Genomic DNA, 17,747 nt, shown 5'->3' with positions numbered 1-17,747 from the left:
GTAGTTTTTGTTTGAGTTCCCTGAAGTATTTGGCACTTGGCAAATTTATACATTTTAGTAAAAGTAAAGGGCATGGTCAGCATTAATACACAATTACACATTATAAAAAATGAAACACAAATGCTTGCAACGATGGCAGTTGTGGCAAAGACGATCATGGTGTTACGAAGACAAACATTAGTATGTTGTACCTAGGAACACGAACATAATTTTTCTTCTTTAGATGATTTAAATAGCCATGTACCATCTTCATTTGAAACATATGAGTAGTACATATTTAGCATTCATACCTCCATTGCCTTAACGACTTCTTCATAATCTTTCTTGAAATTTGGGATTTCTTCATGCATGATGCAACAGTAATTGTACAGAAAACGAAGGGAAGCACTAGCATTATTACTATTTTCAAGTTTTAACTGTGCTACCACACCCGGAATTCTTGATGAAATCTGGAAGCAAACAAATTTATGTAGTAATTGGTAAATCTGGAAGCAAACAAATTTCTGTAGTAATTGGTAAAATGGTGAAGCATGTAACACATTTTAAGTAGATTCTGTAACACCACAGACAGCAAAATTCACATTACAAAATGTTACTACTTTTAAAGGGTTTTATTGCAATTATACAATCAAGAAAATATGCCTGAAGGTATGTTTTGCAACACTTTCACAAGTATGTATCACATTACATTTGCGATCATTTATATTAATGTTGTGACATGTTCAATGTAATATAAGCCAATTTAACTGAAATCACAATGCTGTACATTTAAATCATTTATTGTTGAACGGAAATTATTAAAGATACTTTATTCTTTCTAACTTATAATAGCAGCAAACTCACATATTATTTACTATTACATTTCTACCAGTGAATAGTATAATTAATGATTGAACTAATTCAAGTATATCTCATGTTGACATATAATCATTTGAAAATGACTTCACAGCCAAAACTACAAGTAATAATTGTAAAATAAAGGGGTATTTTAATCCATCCAATGGCAGCCAGTATGGTTATGATTCAGTAAATTTGTGATGACAGTGAACCCTGTGGCAACTGCAACCGGCAGTTGCTGCATTCTCTGAATGAGGCTCCTGTGGTGGACACTTGATGTGGTGGTGGTGGGAGGGGGAAGGGGGTGGAGAGGAGGGGGTGGGATGCCTGCATTACAGAAAACACATCTGCCCCACTGATCTGATTACCATCAGGTACACATCTATAGGGTGGTCGAACACAATCTGAAAAGCTTGAAGTGTTGGAGAGCAGGTTGTACTGAGATATAACTGTTACAAAAAAAGTTTGATACTTTGCGCCACTTCAAAATTAATTAGCATTGAAGTTAGCAAATCAAGCTGTTGCACACACAAATCAAGCGGCTCACCAGGGATGATGTTGCCAAGTGTATTCTTCATTTGGTTTCCTTAACCAAACATGAAAATGACACAAAAATTGGGCATGGGACAGTAGTAAGGATCAAACCCTAGCCAAAGATTGAGTAGTCTCCTGCATTATCATCTACACTATGAGAACAACGGACACAAACGGTATCTGGCAAGCTGCTTGAATTTGCACATGCAATGGCATATTAGCTAATATCAATAACAATTAACTCAGAAACAGCAGAACACATTTGAATTTTTTCTTCACATTATTTCTCAGTACAACCTACCCTGCAACCTTCTCACAAGCTTTTTACACTGTTTCTGACCACTCTATAATGCATCGTGTCTACTGTGTACACAACTACATCTAGCCAGCTACTCAAAGTTATGGTAAAATCAAGGTCTTACTGTCACTGTTCACAGACGAGTGTTACCTTTCCAATTTACAGATGTCTCCAATTCTTTGAAAATGTATATCACTGCTTATACTGGTAACAACATTTTTAATAAATTAACTGTTTTTACACAAATACTTTGGAAACAGACTTGTGCACTTACTATTGCACATAGGGAATTTTTCAGTGCATTTCTTTAGTGCACATTACACTAACTTTTGTTATGTAATATCTGTAATCATTCCATAATGAAAAAGCTACAAATCCCTGAACAAATGGGTAACAGAATTCTTATATAATATCCAAAATCAGATCCCATGTAAAGTATCAAATTACAATGTATGGACTAAATATTCCGTAAGAAGATGCTACTTTAATTTCCACACACAGTGCACGAACTGCAAAGCTAATATATTAAACTACACAGTTTCTATAAACACAAAATCATTTCTCAGTCTGTAACTATGTTTTCTTTTTTTTCCTTTGGATAATTATGCTGCCAACAATGAAGTTTATAAAGCAAACTCTGTTGATTTTGTAAAGTTGGTACACATTCATTAAATTTACCTTGCGAAACACTTCGTGATTGTATAAATTGGAGAACAGCATATGCCACACAATAGTCTCCACTCCTTGCCGTAAGGCAGGTAACTGCATTGATCCAAAGAGTTTATCAATGGTTTCAATAGTTACTTCATTAAGAATGCTGTACATCTCTCTTTCCTCAAGTTCATTTATAAGAGCATCTATCCACAGATTGACATGTGTTGCTCTGGGCCATACTGTCAGCCAGTGACAAAATATTTGCAATGCCTTTCTCACTACATCATGAGACGTGCTGTTATCAAGCACAGTTTTTATTTCAAATCTAATGAACTCTGGCTCAAGAAGTCCCAAGACAACTGCCAAACTAGGGGAAGGCTCTCTGCCATCATCTATAAAAACAATTGAAACAAAGCACAATTAAAAATCAGAAAAAGAGAAAATAAAATACTTTTTATCTTCATTAGCAATGGGACAACTAACAACAGGCTGGCCAGTCAATTGTTTCTTCATTCAGTCACGTTTTTCAGTCAAATGAAAAGTATAAAACTAGTTTCTGTGACCATGTCAGCAATAGGAATGTCTGTTTATTCTCCAGGTATGAGTAATTTCATTTTATGTGAAACAAATGACTGACAAGTCTCTTATGGTTATGCCAGTTATATGAGTCTTTTCACTAATTTTCATGGAAGTAACGTCTTCACCTATTTGTTCAACTTTTTTGGTTGTACAAGAGCCATAACTAAGGTTGCCAACTTCTTTAGAGACAAATTACTTGAAGGAAAAGTAAATAAAATGTGTATTTCTATGAATAAAGTAGTATGAAAATGTTGTATTTATTTATATTAATAGAACTTTTTCATATTTCTGGCATTGAAAATAATTGGTGTTAGATTGTGAATTTTTATGTTTAGGTAAGTGAATGATTACTTTAAAATTACTGAAGCTTTGTCTCCCTCTGTATTCCAGTTTGCATCATTGATAGCTCACTTTTGGTAAATACTGGAGTGCACAGAAAGCATACAGGACACTATTTTTTTACTTGTTCTGTGACTTAAAATCACTTGCTTTTAAGCATATGTTGCCACCTTTACACAGTACTTTTTTGCGAAAAATATTTTGTCATCATTTGCTAATATTCTACCAGTCTAGCATTCACCTAGATGAGTGTGTGAACAGATGACAGCCTGTGACCAAATGCATCAATTACCTCGATGATATTGTTTTGGGTTCTTCCAATAAAGACTGCCTTAGAAATCTCTGATCGTTGTTTTCTGTTTTGCAGTATGCAGGTCTCAAGGGCAATCTTTTACAGCCGTCAATTTAGTACTTAGGTTTTGAGATTTCTTGCACAGGGGTCAAGCTGTTGCATCAGCATGTTGATGCAATTGCAGCTTTGCTGCAGCCAACCCCCATTAGGGAACTGTAGGTGTTTCTAGGTCAAGTTGCGTACTGTCTTAAGTTTTTACTGGTCAGACAGGTCAGCATCTGAGAGTCTCGGTGTGATATTGGAAGACAAACACACGAACGGGTCTGAACAACCCATTGCTTACACTTCTAAGACTTTAACTTCAACTTTCAGAAGCAGTATTCTCAGACTGAAAAGTAGACATTAGCGATTGTGTTCGCCTCAAGAAATTTCACATCTTCTTGTTTAATTCTAAGCTCCAGTTAATCACAGATCACAAGCTGTTGGTTGCTTTTTTTAACTATCCAGCTTCCATGACAGACTAGGCACTGCATCATTTGCAGCAGTGGGCACTCTTCCTCTCCTGTTATCATTATCTGATCCATTACTAGCTGATAGCACAACATGCCAATGCCGGATCTGGTGTTCGATCGGACAACTTGCTTTGCTTCTATTTAGATATTGAGAACCAGAATGCAGTTGGTGGTTTTCCCATCACTAGTGCCATGACAACAACGGCTATTGCCATGGATCCTGCACTTAATCAGGTCATCTCTTTTTGTGCAGCACTGTTGGCCAGAAAAAGCCCTGGACCGTGCCTTGGATCTCGTGTGTAATTGCTTCTATTTACAGAACTTTTTTTTCTCTATTTGATGGGGTTCTTTTGTTTGCTACAGGGAATGCTGCTCCCCAGGTTGTGATTCCCACTTCCTTACGCCATACTGTGCCACGGATTCTGCATGATGATATGGGGACCTCTCACACCAAAGCTTTGTCCCACCAGCATGTGTATTACCTGGGCATAAAGGGGGATATTACATGGCTTATTGCTGCTTGCACTAACTATGTTCAGCATCAGGTAGCCCACGGGCACCCTTCTCCCCCTGGCAAACACTGCAGCACCTCTGGCAGCATATACATCTTGATTTTGTTGAGCCCTTCCTAAGTCATTATTGGCTTACTGTAGTGGCTGCCTATTCCAAGTTTCTCCATGTGGCACATTGATCGTCCACATCTGCAATAGCCACTATTTTGGTCCTAAGATTTTTGCAATTTAGAGACTTCCGTATACTATGGTTACCAATAATGACCCCCACTTGGTTTCTCTCAAATTTGCATCTTTTGGCAGACTAGTGGTGTTCACCATCTCTTAGCACCCCGTTTTATCCTCAATCTAATTGTGAGGCTGAACACATGGTTTGGACATTTACTACTCAGATGCGGAAGTATGTATTTGGCAGGTCCCCTGAAGCTGCTTTAGACTGTTTTTTGAGTTCATACAGTTTCACTTCAGTGGGTGACAAGAGCCTAGTGGAGCTGCTACATGGATGCCAACTGCAGACCCTTCTTCACCTGATGCATCCAATGCTGCATCCACTTGCGTCACCAGCTCTATGATAGTTCCAGCCAAGTACGCCTGTCTGGGCTGCTGGTTTTGGCTTCTGGCTGACCTGAGTTACTGCCGCCATCAAGTGTCCACTGCCCCCACCACCACCAATGCCTCTTCCTGTATCTCAGATGGTCTGGTTCTCACCACAGAGGAGGTTGTTGCCTGGCAAATTGCTATCTGGTGTTCCTGCCTCCACCCCCACTCCTCGATTGCCATCTCTGGTGCAGCCCCCACTACACCTGACACTGAAGCCACCGCCACCTCCGTTACTGGTTCCTGTGTGGTTGTCATCTCCTACAGACTCGCAAACACCTCAGACATTGACTGGCAACATCAATGCAGATGCCACTATACAGATGCCATTCCCAGTCCAGCCCTATGGCCTCTCACAAGAGAAGGCCGGCACACCAAACCTCCCCCTTATCACTTCCGCCCCTACTCACCAGTGACTGCCCGTCATATGCTGTGGCAGTCACCACCACTGGGCAGTGAAAAGGATGTCAGCGCCATCATTGGTGTTTTCTATGACTCGTAATCTCAGTCCCTTGTGGGACTAGTGCTTTTTTTCCCACAGTACCAGTGCTATTTTCTGTAGCACGTTTCTTCTCTGGACCACAATTTTTTTCTGTGCCTAGTGTTTTCACGTACATATATGGGTTCCCACCCTCTTGAAGGGAGGTGATATGTACTTTCACTCATGCCACGCATGATTTGCAGGATCACACATCCATACAGTTCACAAGCCCGCTTACAGAGGTTGCCTGGGTCAGCCACGTGGCACACACTGCCGAAGAAGCAGTATTATTTAAGTGATCAGAAACCAAGTGCTCAGCCAAATCTGTAAACTTTATTACTATTGTCCAGTAAATGTGTTCAGTGCTACGCACAACCTGTACTTCATCATATCATACTATAAAGTACTATGTTCCATAAATCAGCTATGTTCTTACTATAGCATTATCCTCACAAGTCCACTGACAGCAATCTTAATATTCCATGAGAACTGTACTTTATTTTTCAAATTTACCATGTAATTACACTTATCTGAACAGAATTTAGTTTTTTTTAAACTGCTAGCTTGGAATGCTGTGTGTATGTATCTTCATACAAAACAAAACAACTCTCAGAAATGTCACATGTTTACAGAAATTGATTAACAATAATTATAAAATCTGTACATACCTTTATTAGCTATAGCTGTATAAACTATCTTCAGGCAACAATAAATAATTTCTTTTCTCTGCCGCTTTTTCAAAGCATCAGTTAGAAATTCTCCAATTTTTGAAACATTTTCATGAAACTGGCGAATTGCTTCACATTTAGCAGCAGGTGTTGCAAAGGATGAAAGGCATGCTACTATCGTTTCGCAAAACTTTTTCAACTCCTCTTCACATGGTAAACATTTTGGATGACGATTCAAGAATACACAAACATCAGCCAAGAGTTTGTCATCAAATGAAACCAAGCGTAAAAAGTCTGTCAAACAGTGCTGCACCGTTGGTTCTAAACCTGCAAAATAAGTTTTATATAACATAATAACTGAACTGATAGCAAATTTACACAACTAGAAGCCCATAATTAATGTACCGATGAACATTCTTTGTTATGTGTACAGAAAATGAAGACATAAAAAATGTGATTTTAACTGCATTTAAGTAACTTTACATACTGTCAAGCTCTTTAGTTTAAAGACTGTCTTTGATGCAGCTTCGACACTAGTCTATCCTGCACAACATTTCTGCATAATTACAACTTACATCCATTTGAACCTCTTTAGTGGAGTCAAGTTTTGGTCTCTCCACCCCTGCCCACCCCCCTCCACACCCACACACATATATTCAAATTTTAGAATTCACACATATATTCAAATTTTAGAATTAGATTCGTTACTTCCCCCTCCACTTCTATCTGTTTTTTCTCAGTTCTTCACTGCTTTCACCAAGCAAATGCATTGTCTCACTTTTCTGTCAACATTCCAAAGTGCTATTTTTCTTACATTTCACAATCTACATTTCAGTATACTTTCTAAGCATTCAGTACTTCTGTGTGTCCTTGCTCTTATTTCCCCAGATGCTGAAAAACCCACTCATTTCCACCAGCCTATATACTCCCGTCACTTGTGATGTTTTGCTGTTTTTCCTTTTTGGTATGACTTGCAAAGATCAAGAACTACTGTATCATTTTTAATTAGTTGCCACACAATATCATGATAACCTTTCACCATCTTTCAAAAAGCTGAATGATTCTCTGCAGCTAGTTCACTCCAACCTCTTGCACCTGCCCTTATTGCAGTATGTCAACCCTCATTTCAACATGTAACAAGTTACCTTCTGAAAAAGTCTGACGGTTTCAGTACAAATGCGTCAGCAGCGAAGTGGATCACATTCTGATCCCACTCCTGAACATTATTTTCTGTCGGTTGACAAATACCTTCTTTCTGAGCTCCACTGCTATATTCAGAGTGAATGGGCTCTCCATCTCACACCAGCAATATATCAGATAATGGACAGGTATAGCGTATTTTTAAATAATGAAAAATCAAATTCTGTTTCAAAATTTAAAAAAAGAAATCTTTTTATTTCTTATATCAGATACTTCTGGTTGACTGTGTTTTAAATGTTAAGACATAAATCTCAAAATTTCACATGCGTATGATACACTTCAATGTTTTTACAACCCTATATTCTAGTCCTACATTATTGTATTGAGTACTTAGAGTGAACTTGTCCTTTCTTGTTCCTCGTGTTCTATGTTCACCAGTGTTGAGTCTACATACAACTACATTGTGCAACAAAATTAAATGATAACTTTTTTGAAACGCCAGAATTTTCTTGCATTCTGACGCATAAGTTTGAAATTTGGCTCAAAGGTGCCAACATCCTTCCTCTGTAATGATGCAAAAGCATGATAACCTGCGATGTCACCCTCCAGCTCAGCAACACTTCAAACAACTAGGAGTCGAACATGCAAAAGAGAGAGAGAGAGAGAGAGAGAGAGAGAGAGAGAGAGAGAGAGAGAGAGAGAGAGAGAGAGAGAGAGAGAGAGAGAGAGAGAGAGAGCCACAGCCAAGATATTTATGGGAGCTATAAAGTGGGTTAATGGTATCACACTGGAACGAAATTTTACCACAATTCAGTGCAACACGACCATGGACACGTCACACACAATGGGAAGGTCATCACATGCGCTCTTATCTGCAATTCGTCCCTCTTTTGACACCTCTGTGATGGAGGCCACCACCACGAGGCAAATGAAAACATTTTGGATGCACTGCTGCTCAGAACTGACACAAAAAGACCATAGAGGGTGATGTAAAGGGTGTCAATGAAACCATCCCTTCCTGTAGGGCTTTAATGCCCACAAATTAACAGCCAATATTAACAGTTGGCAGCGAGATGAGGAGCAGGACAATGTTTTCACAAGGTTCGACACTGATGCCACGCCAAGACATTTCAAACCTACTGTAACAACATTGTGGAGCCACTACCCCACTGAATGTGCTCTGATCCCTTTGAAGTGTAGTGTCACCACAATTCTTGCTCCAGTGTACAGTGTGGAGCCACTAGGGACCTTCCAAATCCATTTAATGAAATTTAAATGTGATGCAAAGCAGAAATGTGTATTTGCACTTTTCATCTTTACTTTTTCACACCCTCCTGTGGCGTGATCATGGGAAGCTGCAATATTAACACAAGCATGAATAAAATGGCAAAGGGTTCATCTGAGACCCCCCCCCCCAAGTTCAGCATTACCCTTGGAGTTACTCGCAAGCCTTTGTTAAGCATGTTACAAATGTACCTCTCAGAAACTTGGGACACACTTTCAACCTCATGACTGCTTCAGTGCCTAAAGGCAGGTACATCCCACCTAAAGGGTTTCAAAGGGGCTGCCTAACCCTGAAGTGCTTGAGCAACAAAGAGACTGAATGTGTCTGAAGTTTCTAACAGGTACATACATAATGTGCTCAACTGAGGAATGTGGGTACCACCAAGGGTGTTGCTGAATTGAGTGATCTTTCTGCTTTATATCACATTCAAATTTCATTTAATTATTTCAACAGACCCTAGTGGCTCTAATCCATATACCAGAGCAAAATTTGTGGTCGCAGTATACCCCAAAGAGGTCAGCTCATGTTCAATGATGATGCAGTCCCATGATATCCTTAAAGTAGGGTTGAAATGTCCAACAGTTGGTAGAAGTGTCAAACGTTATCAAGAACTTTCATGCCAATTCTACATCTACGTGGATACTCTGCAAATCACATTTAAGTGCTTTCACAATTTATTCTTATTCCAATCTCATATAGTGTGCTGAAAGAACAAACACTTCTATCTTTCCGTATGAGGTCCGATTTCCCTTGTTTTATCATGGTGAACATTTCTCCCTATATAGCTCAGCGTCAACAAAATATTTTCACACTCTGAGGAATTTTGTGAGAAGATTCTGCAGCAACAAAACACTTCTTTGTTTTAATGATGTCCATCCCAAATCCTGCATCATTTCAGTTACACTCTCTACCCTCTTTTGCAATAATACAAAACATGCTGCCCTTCTCTGAACCTTTTTGGTGTACTCCATCAATCCTAACTGGTAAGGATCCCACACTCCGCAGCAGTATTTTAAATGAGGATGGACAAGAGTAGTGCAGGCAGTCACCTTAGTAGATCTGTTATCTTTCCTAACTGTCAATAAAACATAGTCTTTCATTAACCTTCCCCACAATGTTTTCTATGTGTTCCTTCCAATTTAAGTTGTTGATAATTGTAATTCCTAGGTATTTAGTTTAATTTACGGCCTTTTGATTTGACTGATTTATCATGTAAATGAATTTTAATGGATTTCTTTTAGCACTCATATAGATGACCTCACACTTTTCATCATTTAGGATCAGTTGCCAATTTTCATGCCATACATACATCTTTTCTAAATCATTTTGTAATTGGTTTTGATCTTCTGCTGACTTTACTAGTTGATAAATGACAGCATCACCTGCAAACAATCTAAGACAGCTGCTCAGATTGTCCCCTCAATCGTTTATATAGATAAGGAACAGCAAAGGCCTATAACAGTACCTTGGAGAATGTCAGAAATCACTTCTGTTTTATTCGATGACTTTCTGTCAATTACTACGGACTGTGACCTCTCTGACAGGAAACCACAAATCCAGTCCCATTACTGAGACGATATTCCACAGGCACGCAATTTCACTACAAGCTGCTTGTGTTGTACAATGCTGAAAGCCTCCTGGAAATCCAGAAATACGGAATCAACTGAAAATCCCTGTTGATAGCACTCAACATTTCGTGTGAGTAAAGAGCTAGTTGTGTTTCACAAGAACGATGTTTCCTAAGCCCATGTTGACTGTGTGTCAATAGACAGTTTTCTTCGAAGTAACTCATAATGTTTGCACACAATATATGTTCCAAAATCCTGTTGCATATCAACGTTAATTGTATGGGCCTGTAATTTAGTGGACTACTCCCACTATCTTTCTTGAATACTGGTGAGAGCTGTTGCAGCTTTCCAGCCTTTGTGTATGGGTCTCTCGTTGAGCAAAAGGTTGTACATGATTGTGAAGTATGGAGCTATTACATCAGCATAGTCTGAAAGGAATCTAACTGGTATACAGTCTGGACCAGAAGATTTGCTTTTATTAAGTGATTTAAGTTGCGTCACTACTCCGAAGATATCTACTTCTATGTTACTCGTGTTGGCAGCGGTTCTTGATTCGAATTCTGGAATATTTACTTAGTCTTCTTTTGTGAAGGCGTTTCAGAAGGCTGTTTTTAGTAACTTTGCTTTGGCAGCACTGTCTTCAATAGTATCTCCACTGCTATCGTGCAGAGGAGGCATTGACTGTGTCTTTACACTAGCAGTATAGTTGCAGTACATCTGAAATGTTTTTCTCAGCTATCGATAAGAATATCGCATCATTTCAATGCTGGGTGTCATGGTTCTGATCTCCATCACAGAGGCATCAAAAGGAGGAGTGAAATATGGGTAAGAGGGAGTGTAGTGACCTTCCCATCTTATGACACATCCATGGTGGCACTGGGCATAAATGTGGTAAAATTTAGTGTCAATGTGACATCATTAACTCACCTTAAAGCATACATGAACTTCTGAGCTGTGGCCTTTTTTTGCATGTGTTGACACCTTGGTGTTTGAAGCATCGCTGAGCTCATGAGTGATGTCACTGGGTGCCATGCTTTTGCACTGTTACAAAGGGAGGTTGTGTGCACCTTTGAGCTAAATTTTGAACTCACATATTAGAATCGAACATTTCTGCAGTTTCAAAAAAACTGATCTCTTAATTTTGTTGCACATTGTAAATGACAAAAGCACAAATTACAGAAAAGCTTTCTTTTCGTTTCAACGAAGAACACGCACAGCAGGAATGCTGATGTACACAGCAAACTGCCACTGTTGAAATATTATAACTACTACACAGCAAAAGCTTCTAAAATGGTGTTATCCATAGTCTAGTTTGCACTAAGACACTAGGTTACATGTGACTACACTGCCTGACCATTGCACACACGCTGAACACGTTTGTGCAACTTACTGATGAAACTAAGCAGTTTCATCTCATTCCAACTTTGGCGACACTACTTGCACAGGTTTTGAGGTGGGGTGTGTCAGTATAGAGTAAACAAATTGAAATATGAAAGGGGGAGAGGAAGAAATTCTTGACTTCCTGGACATCTTTGCTATGCGTAGGTGTTCGGGAGATTTCAATTATGTTGACTACAAAAACAGGCAGCGACGTGTTGCTGCACTTGAGACCATCCTATGCTATGCTATCTGAAGGTTGAAGGACTGGTGATGTCTGTGCTACAGGGCATAATACATTCAATTAGGAATATTGTACAAATGAACTAAGAAAAATACAGGCACGCAAAATATCTAGCAGTGGAATAGTCCACGACTACAAGACAAAAATCCCATGGTTCAAGTTGGCTGGTTCATTTTTTGAGGGAAACTGTGTACAGGTGGAAAGGATACACAAATCTGCCAAGCTGAATTCTTTATTCAATGTTCATTTATTGAAAAAGTTATATCAGTGCTACACATTCACAATCTGTAGTGCAAAATTTGTAGTATTTGTATATATTTTTAAACTCTTAAATTTTGTCAAGGTACAGCTCCATCTGTAAGCAAGTAGGTGGAAAACCATTCTCTTCCTAATGCAACCTGTTTCAAATAATTATTGCTGCCAGCTTGCAGCTGTGCATGTATCAGCCTGCCCCCCCCCCCCCCCCCCCCCCCCAGCAATTATGCTTCTCCATGTCCTTGGCTGATGAACTCCACTTCCACATTCTTTTTACACATTACAGTAACTTCTCTTTTTCTTTATTGATTGTTAAATGTATTTTAAACAAAAACATGGACTGGTCTGGTAACGTCCTAAGATGTTTCAAATAACTTTTAGGTCACTGAGCAACTGAGCTGACGTCTTTTCTTGATTCAGTCACCAGCCCCAAACAAGTTTCTTATTTTTTTTATCTTTTGTCTTATGTAGCAGTCTTACGCAAATAAGCATTAACTCCACCACAACACACACAGCTACTAAAATTTTCATTTTACACAAGAATATACGGCTCTCACTGACAGCGCCATGTCTACAGACATATATGAAACCATTTGCGTGCCACTAATTTCATGCAACATGTGGCACAAGTCAATGACACCATGTAAACTAGCTTTAAGCTACAAAATTGAGTCGGTCAATAATGATGTTTAAACGTCAGCTAGTTAAGCCAGACTTTACTGCAATTATCTGAAAAAACATTCACAGCTAAATGGGTCGTCCAGAGTTACGGAATCAAAATAACCCAAGTTCATTTTCAACATTTTCACCTAATGTGAGTCTGCAGGATTTTGTGGCCACTGTCACTGAAGGTAAAACCATCAATGACAAATTTTCCACTTCAAGTTTTTTTAACCAATTGATGTTTGGATGCCTCTGCTGAGATCTTCTCTAGAATCTCTTGAAATTTGACATTATCTGAACACTACCAGCTAACAGTGTTCTGCTAACCATGAACTCCACATGATCCTAAAGAATATCCCCGCAGAGGGGCCAAAACATCAATCAAGTAGTAGAAAAATTTGAAGAAAAAAATAATGTGGCCTTATGTCCTTGAAGATTTTACCTTCAGTCACCTAATTGTTTAAAATTTATTTGGATATCCACCCAATGAAATCCATGTTACAATATTGGCTTTATATCCATATGGAACAAACAGTATGTGAATGCAATATACATCAGTGATCAAATCCTTTAAAAAATTTATTGGGGACTTCTCCCCCTATCAAGCTGACAAAAAAACTTGCCTGAAACACATTATGAGCTCTAGAATACAGGCTCCAAAAAGAAGGAAGTGAAAATAAAACACATAGCAGTTTGACAATAATGATGTAACACCTGTACAAGACCAAATATGTTTTTCATTCTTTGTTTAAAGAGCAAAGAGTTGCATTTTCTAACTATAAGAAGGTTAAGTATAGGATAGTTAACAGTTACGAGAGGCACCAATGATTGATACGCAATTATGCGCTTGCTAGAAACACTGGAATGGTATCATCATAAAGGACTGAGCACAGAAAGCTTCAAAATATGCATGAGGGATCACCAGCAATGTGTTTGCCACTCATCACCTGGAAGAGCTTTGGAATTACATTTCACTACAAATCAATAACTGGGGTGATACATCTTCAGATAAACACAAAGATTCTCATGACTTTCAGCTAATGAGCTACGACTGTGAGTCTACAGGAGGTCTTAGAAATTTACAAAAGTACTTTCTCCTCAATCTCACAGGACATGTTTGGGCTGCAGCCTAAAGGCAAGTCGCTGTACGTGGTCTTGTTCTCAGAGTCCTGTCATGCTGAAAGCAGCTCTGGACCAAGAATGGCAATCACTTCCTATGGAGGTCAAACATGCAGTCATACCCACAATTCACGTTCTCATTCTAGACCGTAAGTTTCCAGAAACCTCCTGCAGATGCAAGGCCAACTGGGCCTCTAGTCTTGTCCAGGTGACACGCTTACTGCATTGTACAAGTGTTCCAGTATTATTGAGAGCTGACTAAACAAAATCTGCATATGAAAATAATCAACGTAATAACTAGGGAAACAAACTCGTGCTAAAATTTCACAAAACTTGGACATGAGGAACACCAAGTAATAAAGAGAGAGCAAAGAAAGACAAAAACATGCAGGTAAATACTTTATTTTATTCAACACCCACCAACATTACCATCAGGTAATATTGTAGTAAAACAGAAGTCACAGGTCCATTATTGAACTTTTCTATTAGTAATATTTTACTGTTGTGATAAGTACAATATTTTATAACAGCCAAAATACTGTTACTGTGAGTCTGTCAATTTCAAAAGAAAATTCAATTTCTATTTAGGCTCGAATACATAAACTGTAAATCCATTCTCACATCATCATTGACTAAAATAGAAGGCAGATCTCCAATTAACAATTTGTGTTTTGCACTGCCACACTTAAATTTATGCTGAAAACCTGGCTGCTTTTACCTCATTTTCAGCTACAGTAACTCAAAACATTTTAGTTGCAATAAGCTCCACAGTCACGATAAACTTCTTGAAAGAAATTAGTTTTCTGAATCAGCATGTTTCTAGAATGTTTATGGTATATTCATTATCTTTATATTAATGCAGAATGTAGACTTTCTTATTAAAAGTGGTGCGTATCTCACCCTTGTATATCCATGAAACACTTTTTTCGTAACACTGTTCACGAAAAGAGGAAAATTTGATCAAGAGCATGTGTACAGAATTTTTTTTTAGGAAACAACCAAATTGTTTAATAATGTAGCAATAGGCTTGTCTTTTGTACAATAGGACATCTGAGGACCAAAAAACATCTGAGGACCATTTATGAAATAAATATTCTACTTTGTATAAGCAACTTTGAAGCACTTTAATTCAAACAGTGTGACTTTGCACTCAATATACTGGCAATTAGTATCTTTTCATCATACTTTTCCAGTTGGTTTCTCACCTCTCTGAACCCACACTACTCATCTCATCAAGGGCAACTCCCTTTCACGTCAATAGCATATTGGCAGGAGAATTGATATTCGTGCTTCGTAGCTCCCTTACGCTCAGCTGGTCATACAGTTTAGTTTGTTCCTTCATGTTTATATCATAGAATTTGTTATTTGCTCAGAAGTATGAGAAAAAATTCCTGCACATGCACTTTTCTTGTCTATGCTTGCACTGTATCTAGGCTAGTTTCCTCCATACACGCATCTTTTTACAATCTCCAGGTCTCTGTACTATGTAAAACTATGCTCCATATACAGAATGTGGTTCATCTTTTCCTTCAGTTTTTATACAGTGGCCTTAATACATATTTCGTCTTTTTCTTTAATGTTTCCTTAGCTATCATTATTTTTGACACTGCTTGTGTGCCACATTGTAAGTCTTCCTTTAAACATTCCTCGAGTGCTTGAATTTTGCAATTTGTTTTAGTCTTCTCTCCTTTTCCTCCCAATACATTTTTGGTTTTTTTCCTTATTTATTTTCATTCCACACATTTCACATCTGCTGATCAGATCTTGCACTATTTCACTAAGCACCTTCTTGCATTTCACCACTACCACCACGTCATCAGTAAAGCAGGACATTCCACCCTTTTGTTTCTGCCACACATATCTCATTCCATCCATCCACTCTGCTACAATCCCTTCCAGCTAGACAGCTAGTGTAGGTACAAAGCACCATCACTGGCTGACTCCTCTTCCTATTCCCATTCCCTTTGTTAGTTCTCCGCCAAATCTGTCTCAGCTTTTTGCTTGTGATATAACTTCTTAATCAATTTTTTTCTCTCCAATCAATTTTGTGTTTGTTTAGAATGAGAATGAGTCTACCTCACCTCAACTTATCAAAATGTTTTCCAACCCAATAAAAGTAGCATAAATCTTTCTATTCTTTTCAATTCACCTCTCTCTTATGACTCTTAGTACATACCTGGTACCAAACTTAAGGTTCTATGTTCCTTGCATTTGCTTCTGTTGTTTTTCTTCTTTATGGGCACCAAAATTGAATGTCCGAAGTCATTAGACAACTCTCCTTTTGAGTATATATACCTGCATATTCTCAACAGCCCTCCCTCTCCTTCTGCAGCTATGGCTTTTAATATTTCTGTTGGCAGCTCATCAGTCCCTCTACCCTTTACATTGTAAATCTTAAGAGCTGCAACCAATACTCTTTTCTTCTTTTAGCTCTTTTCTTCTTTCTCTTCTTCATTCACTATTCTTTCTATTTTCCACCTTCACCTTCATTTAACCACTGAATACATTCTTTGCATCTCTCCTTTAATCCACATGGATCATTCATCATCAATGTACTGTGTCTCTATGTCCATGAATCTCTCTCATCCCTCCTTCCCACACATCAACACCATTGCTTCTTTCTGAATGAAGTCATAACTGCCATCTCTCTCTATCATTCAATGTAATTATATTTCTGCTCAATCCACTTCTGTCTTAGTCATTCTCTCCCCCTCCATAATCCATTACTAAAAACCTTGTACATTCATTTTACCTGTTCCGTGTTAAATTTTTACATGTCCTCCTTTCCTCCATTTTATTGATCATTTTATATATTCTCCACACTTTCCATACCCTCTCTCTGTTCCTAGTATTTGTTTTGCTGCCGACTTTAAATTATTAAGTTTTCTCATCTTTCAGTGATACTGACATTAATTTTTTTAAATTTTTCTAGAAAGTAGCCTTGTGCTTCCATAGGTTTTCCCTCTTACTTTAATGTTTCTAAATACAGGATTTCTCTTTTCATAGCTTTCTTGACATTCTTTAGTCTAATACACAGCTCTCCATTGTCTGAATTGTGATCCGAGCAAGTACTCCTCCTGGGCAACATTTTGCATTCTCAAACTATTTACTAAATAGCCAATTTGGTACTGTTTATCATTCATTCCTAGTGTACCACCACATTTTGTGGTGCTCAAAGAAAACAGAAGTTGACTAACTTCTGCCCTCTCTTGCTTCTTCTTCCAAGACCATAACTCTCAATGCATTAGCCCTCTCTGTGTTCACCCATTGTTGCATTTGCATCTTTCATAACAGTTATATATGGTCCCATCTTTTATTCTCTTTCACTAGTTTTTCTATCTTCTCAGAACACTCGTCTGCCTCTTCGTTGGGATGTTGCTTAGCTGGCAGATATACTTGTATGAGTACTAAGTCTCTTATTGTTTCTTTCAGTCACATCATATATTTCATTTACATATCTTCCTTTTATAGTTTTTTGCCTTCATACTCTTGCCTATTAGTAGTCAGAGTTCATAAATATCAGCTCTCTCATGCCCTGAGTAGTTAAACCTATAATCTCCATTGTCTACCCCTCTGTTTCTAATTTGCCTTGCTGTACAAGTTTCAGAATGTTCCACATTCCAATCATAATGATTTTCTCTTCTCTCGTTTCACTCAATTTCTTCTTTCTTCCACCCACTTCACTCACAGTATGTGGCCTCAATGGCTTCCTCAGCCAGAGATGGGTTATGTATGGGGATTGTATCAACCTGTACTACATAAAAAAAGGCTGAAGATGACATGACACAACGAA

General features: G+C 38.3%; 1 protein-coding gene across 3 annotated transcripts in view; it reads right to left on the bottom strand.

Moving 5' to 3' along the window:
• Positions 1-17,747, bottom strand: part of LOC126266727 (ubiquitin carboxyl-terminal hydrolase 35) — a 116,113-nt gene that overhangs the window by 55,772 nt on the left and 42,594 nt on the right. For all 3 annotated transcript variants that reach the window (XM_049971203.1, XM_049971204.1, XM_049971205.1), the window contains 3 exons: positions 6,304-6,630; positions 2,348-2,715; positions 291-449 (listed from right to left, as the gene is read on the bottom strand). In XM_049971203.1, coding sequence (XP_049827160.1) covers positions 291-449; positions 2,348-2,715; positions 6,304-6,630 — 854 coding nt within the window. The remainder of the gene's footprint in view (positions 1-290; positions 450-2,347; positions 2,716-6,303; positions 6,631-17,747) is intronic.

Source organism: Schistocerca gregaria, chromosome 4 (assembly GCF_023897955.1).
Source record: "Schistocerca gregaria isolate iqSchGreg1 chromosome 4, iqSchGreg1.2, whole genome shotgun sequence".
In the NCBI taxonomy this organism is placed as follows: Eukaryota; Metazoa; Arthropoda; class Insecta; order Orthoptera; family Acrididae; genus Schistocerca; species Schistocerca gregaria.
This window is presented reverse-complemented; position numbering and strand designations above follow the sequence as displayed.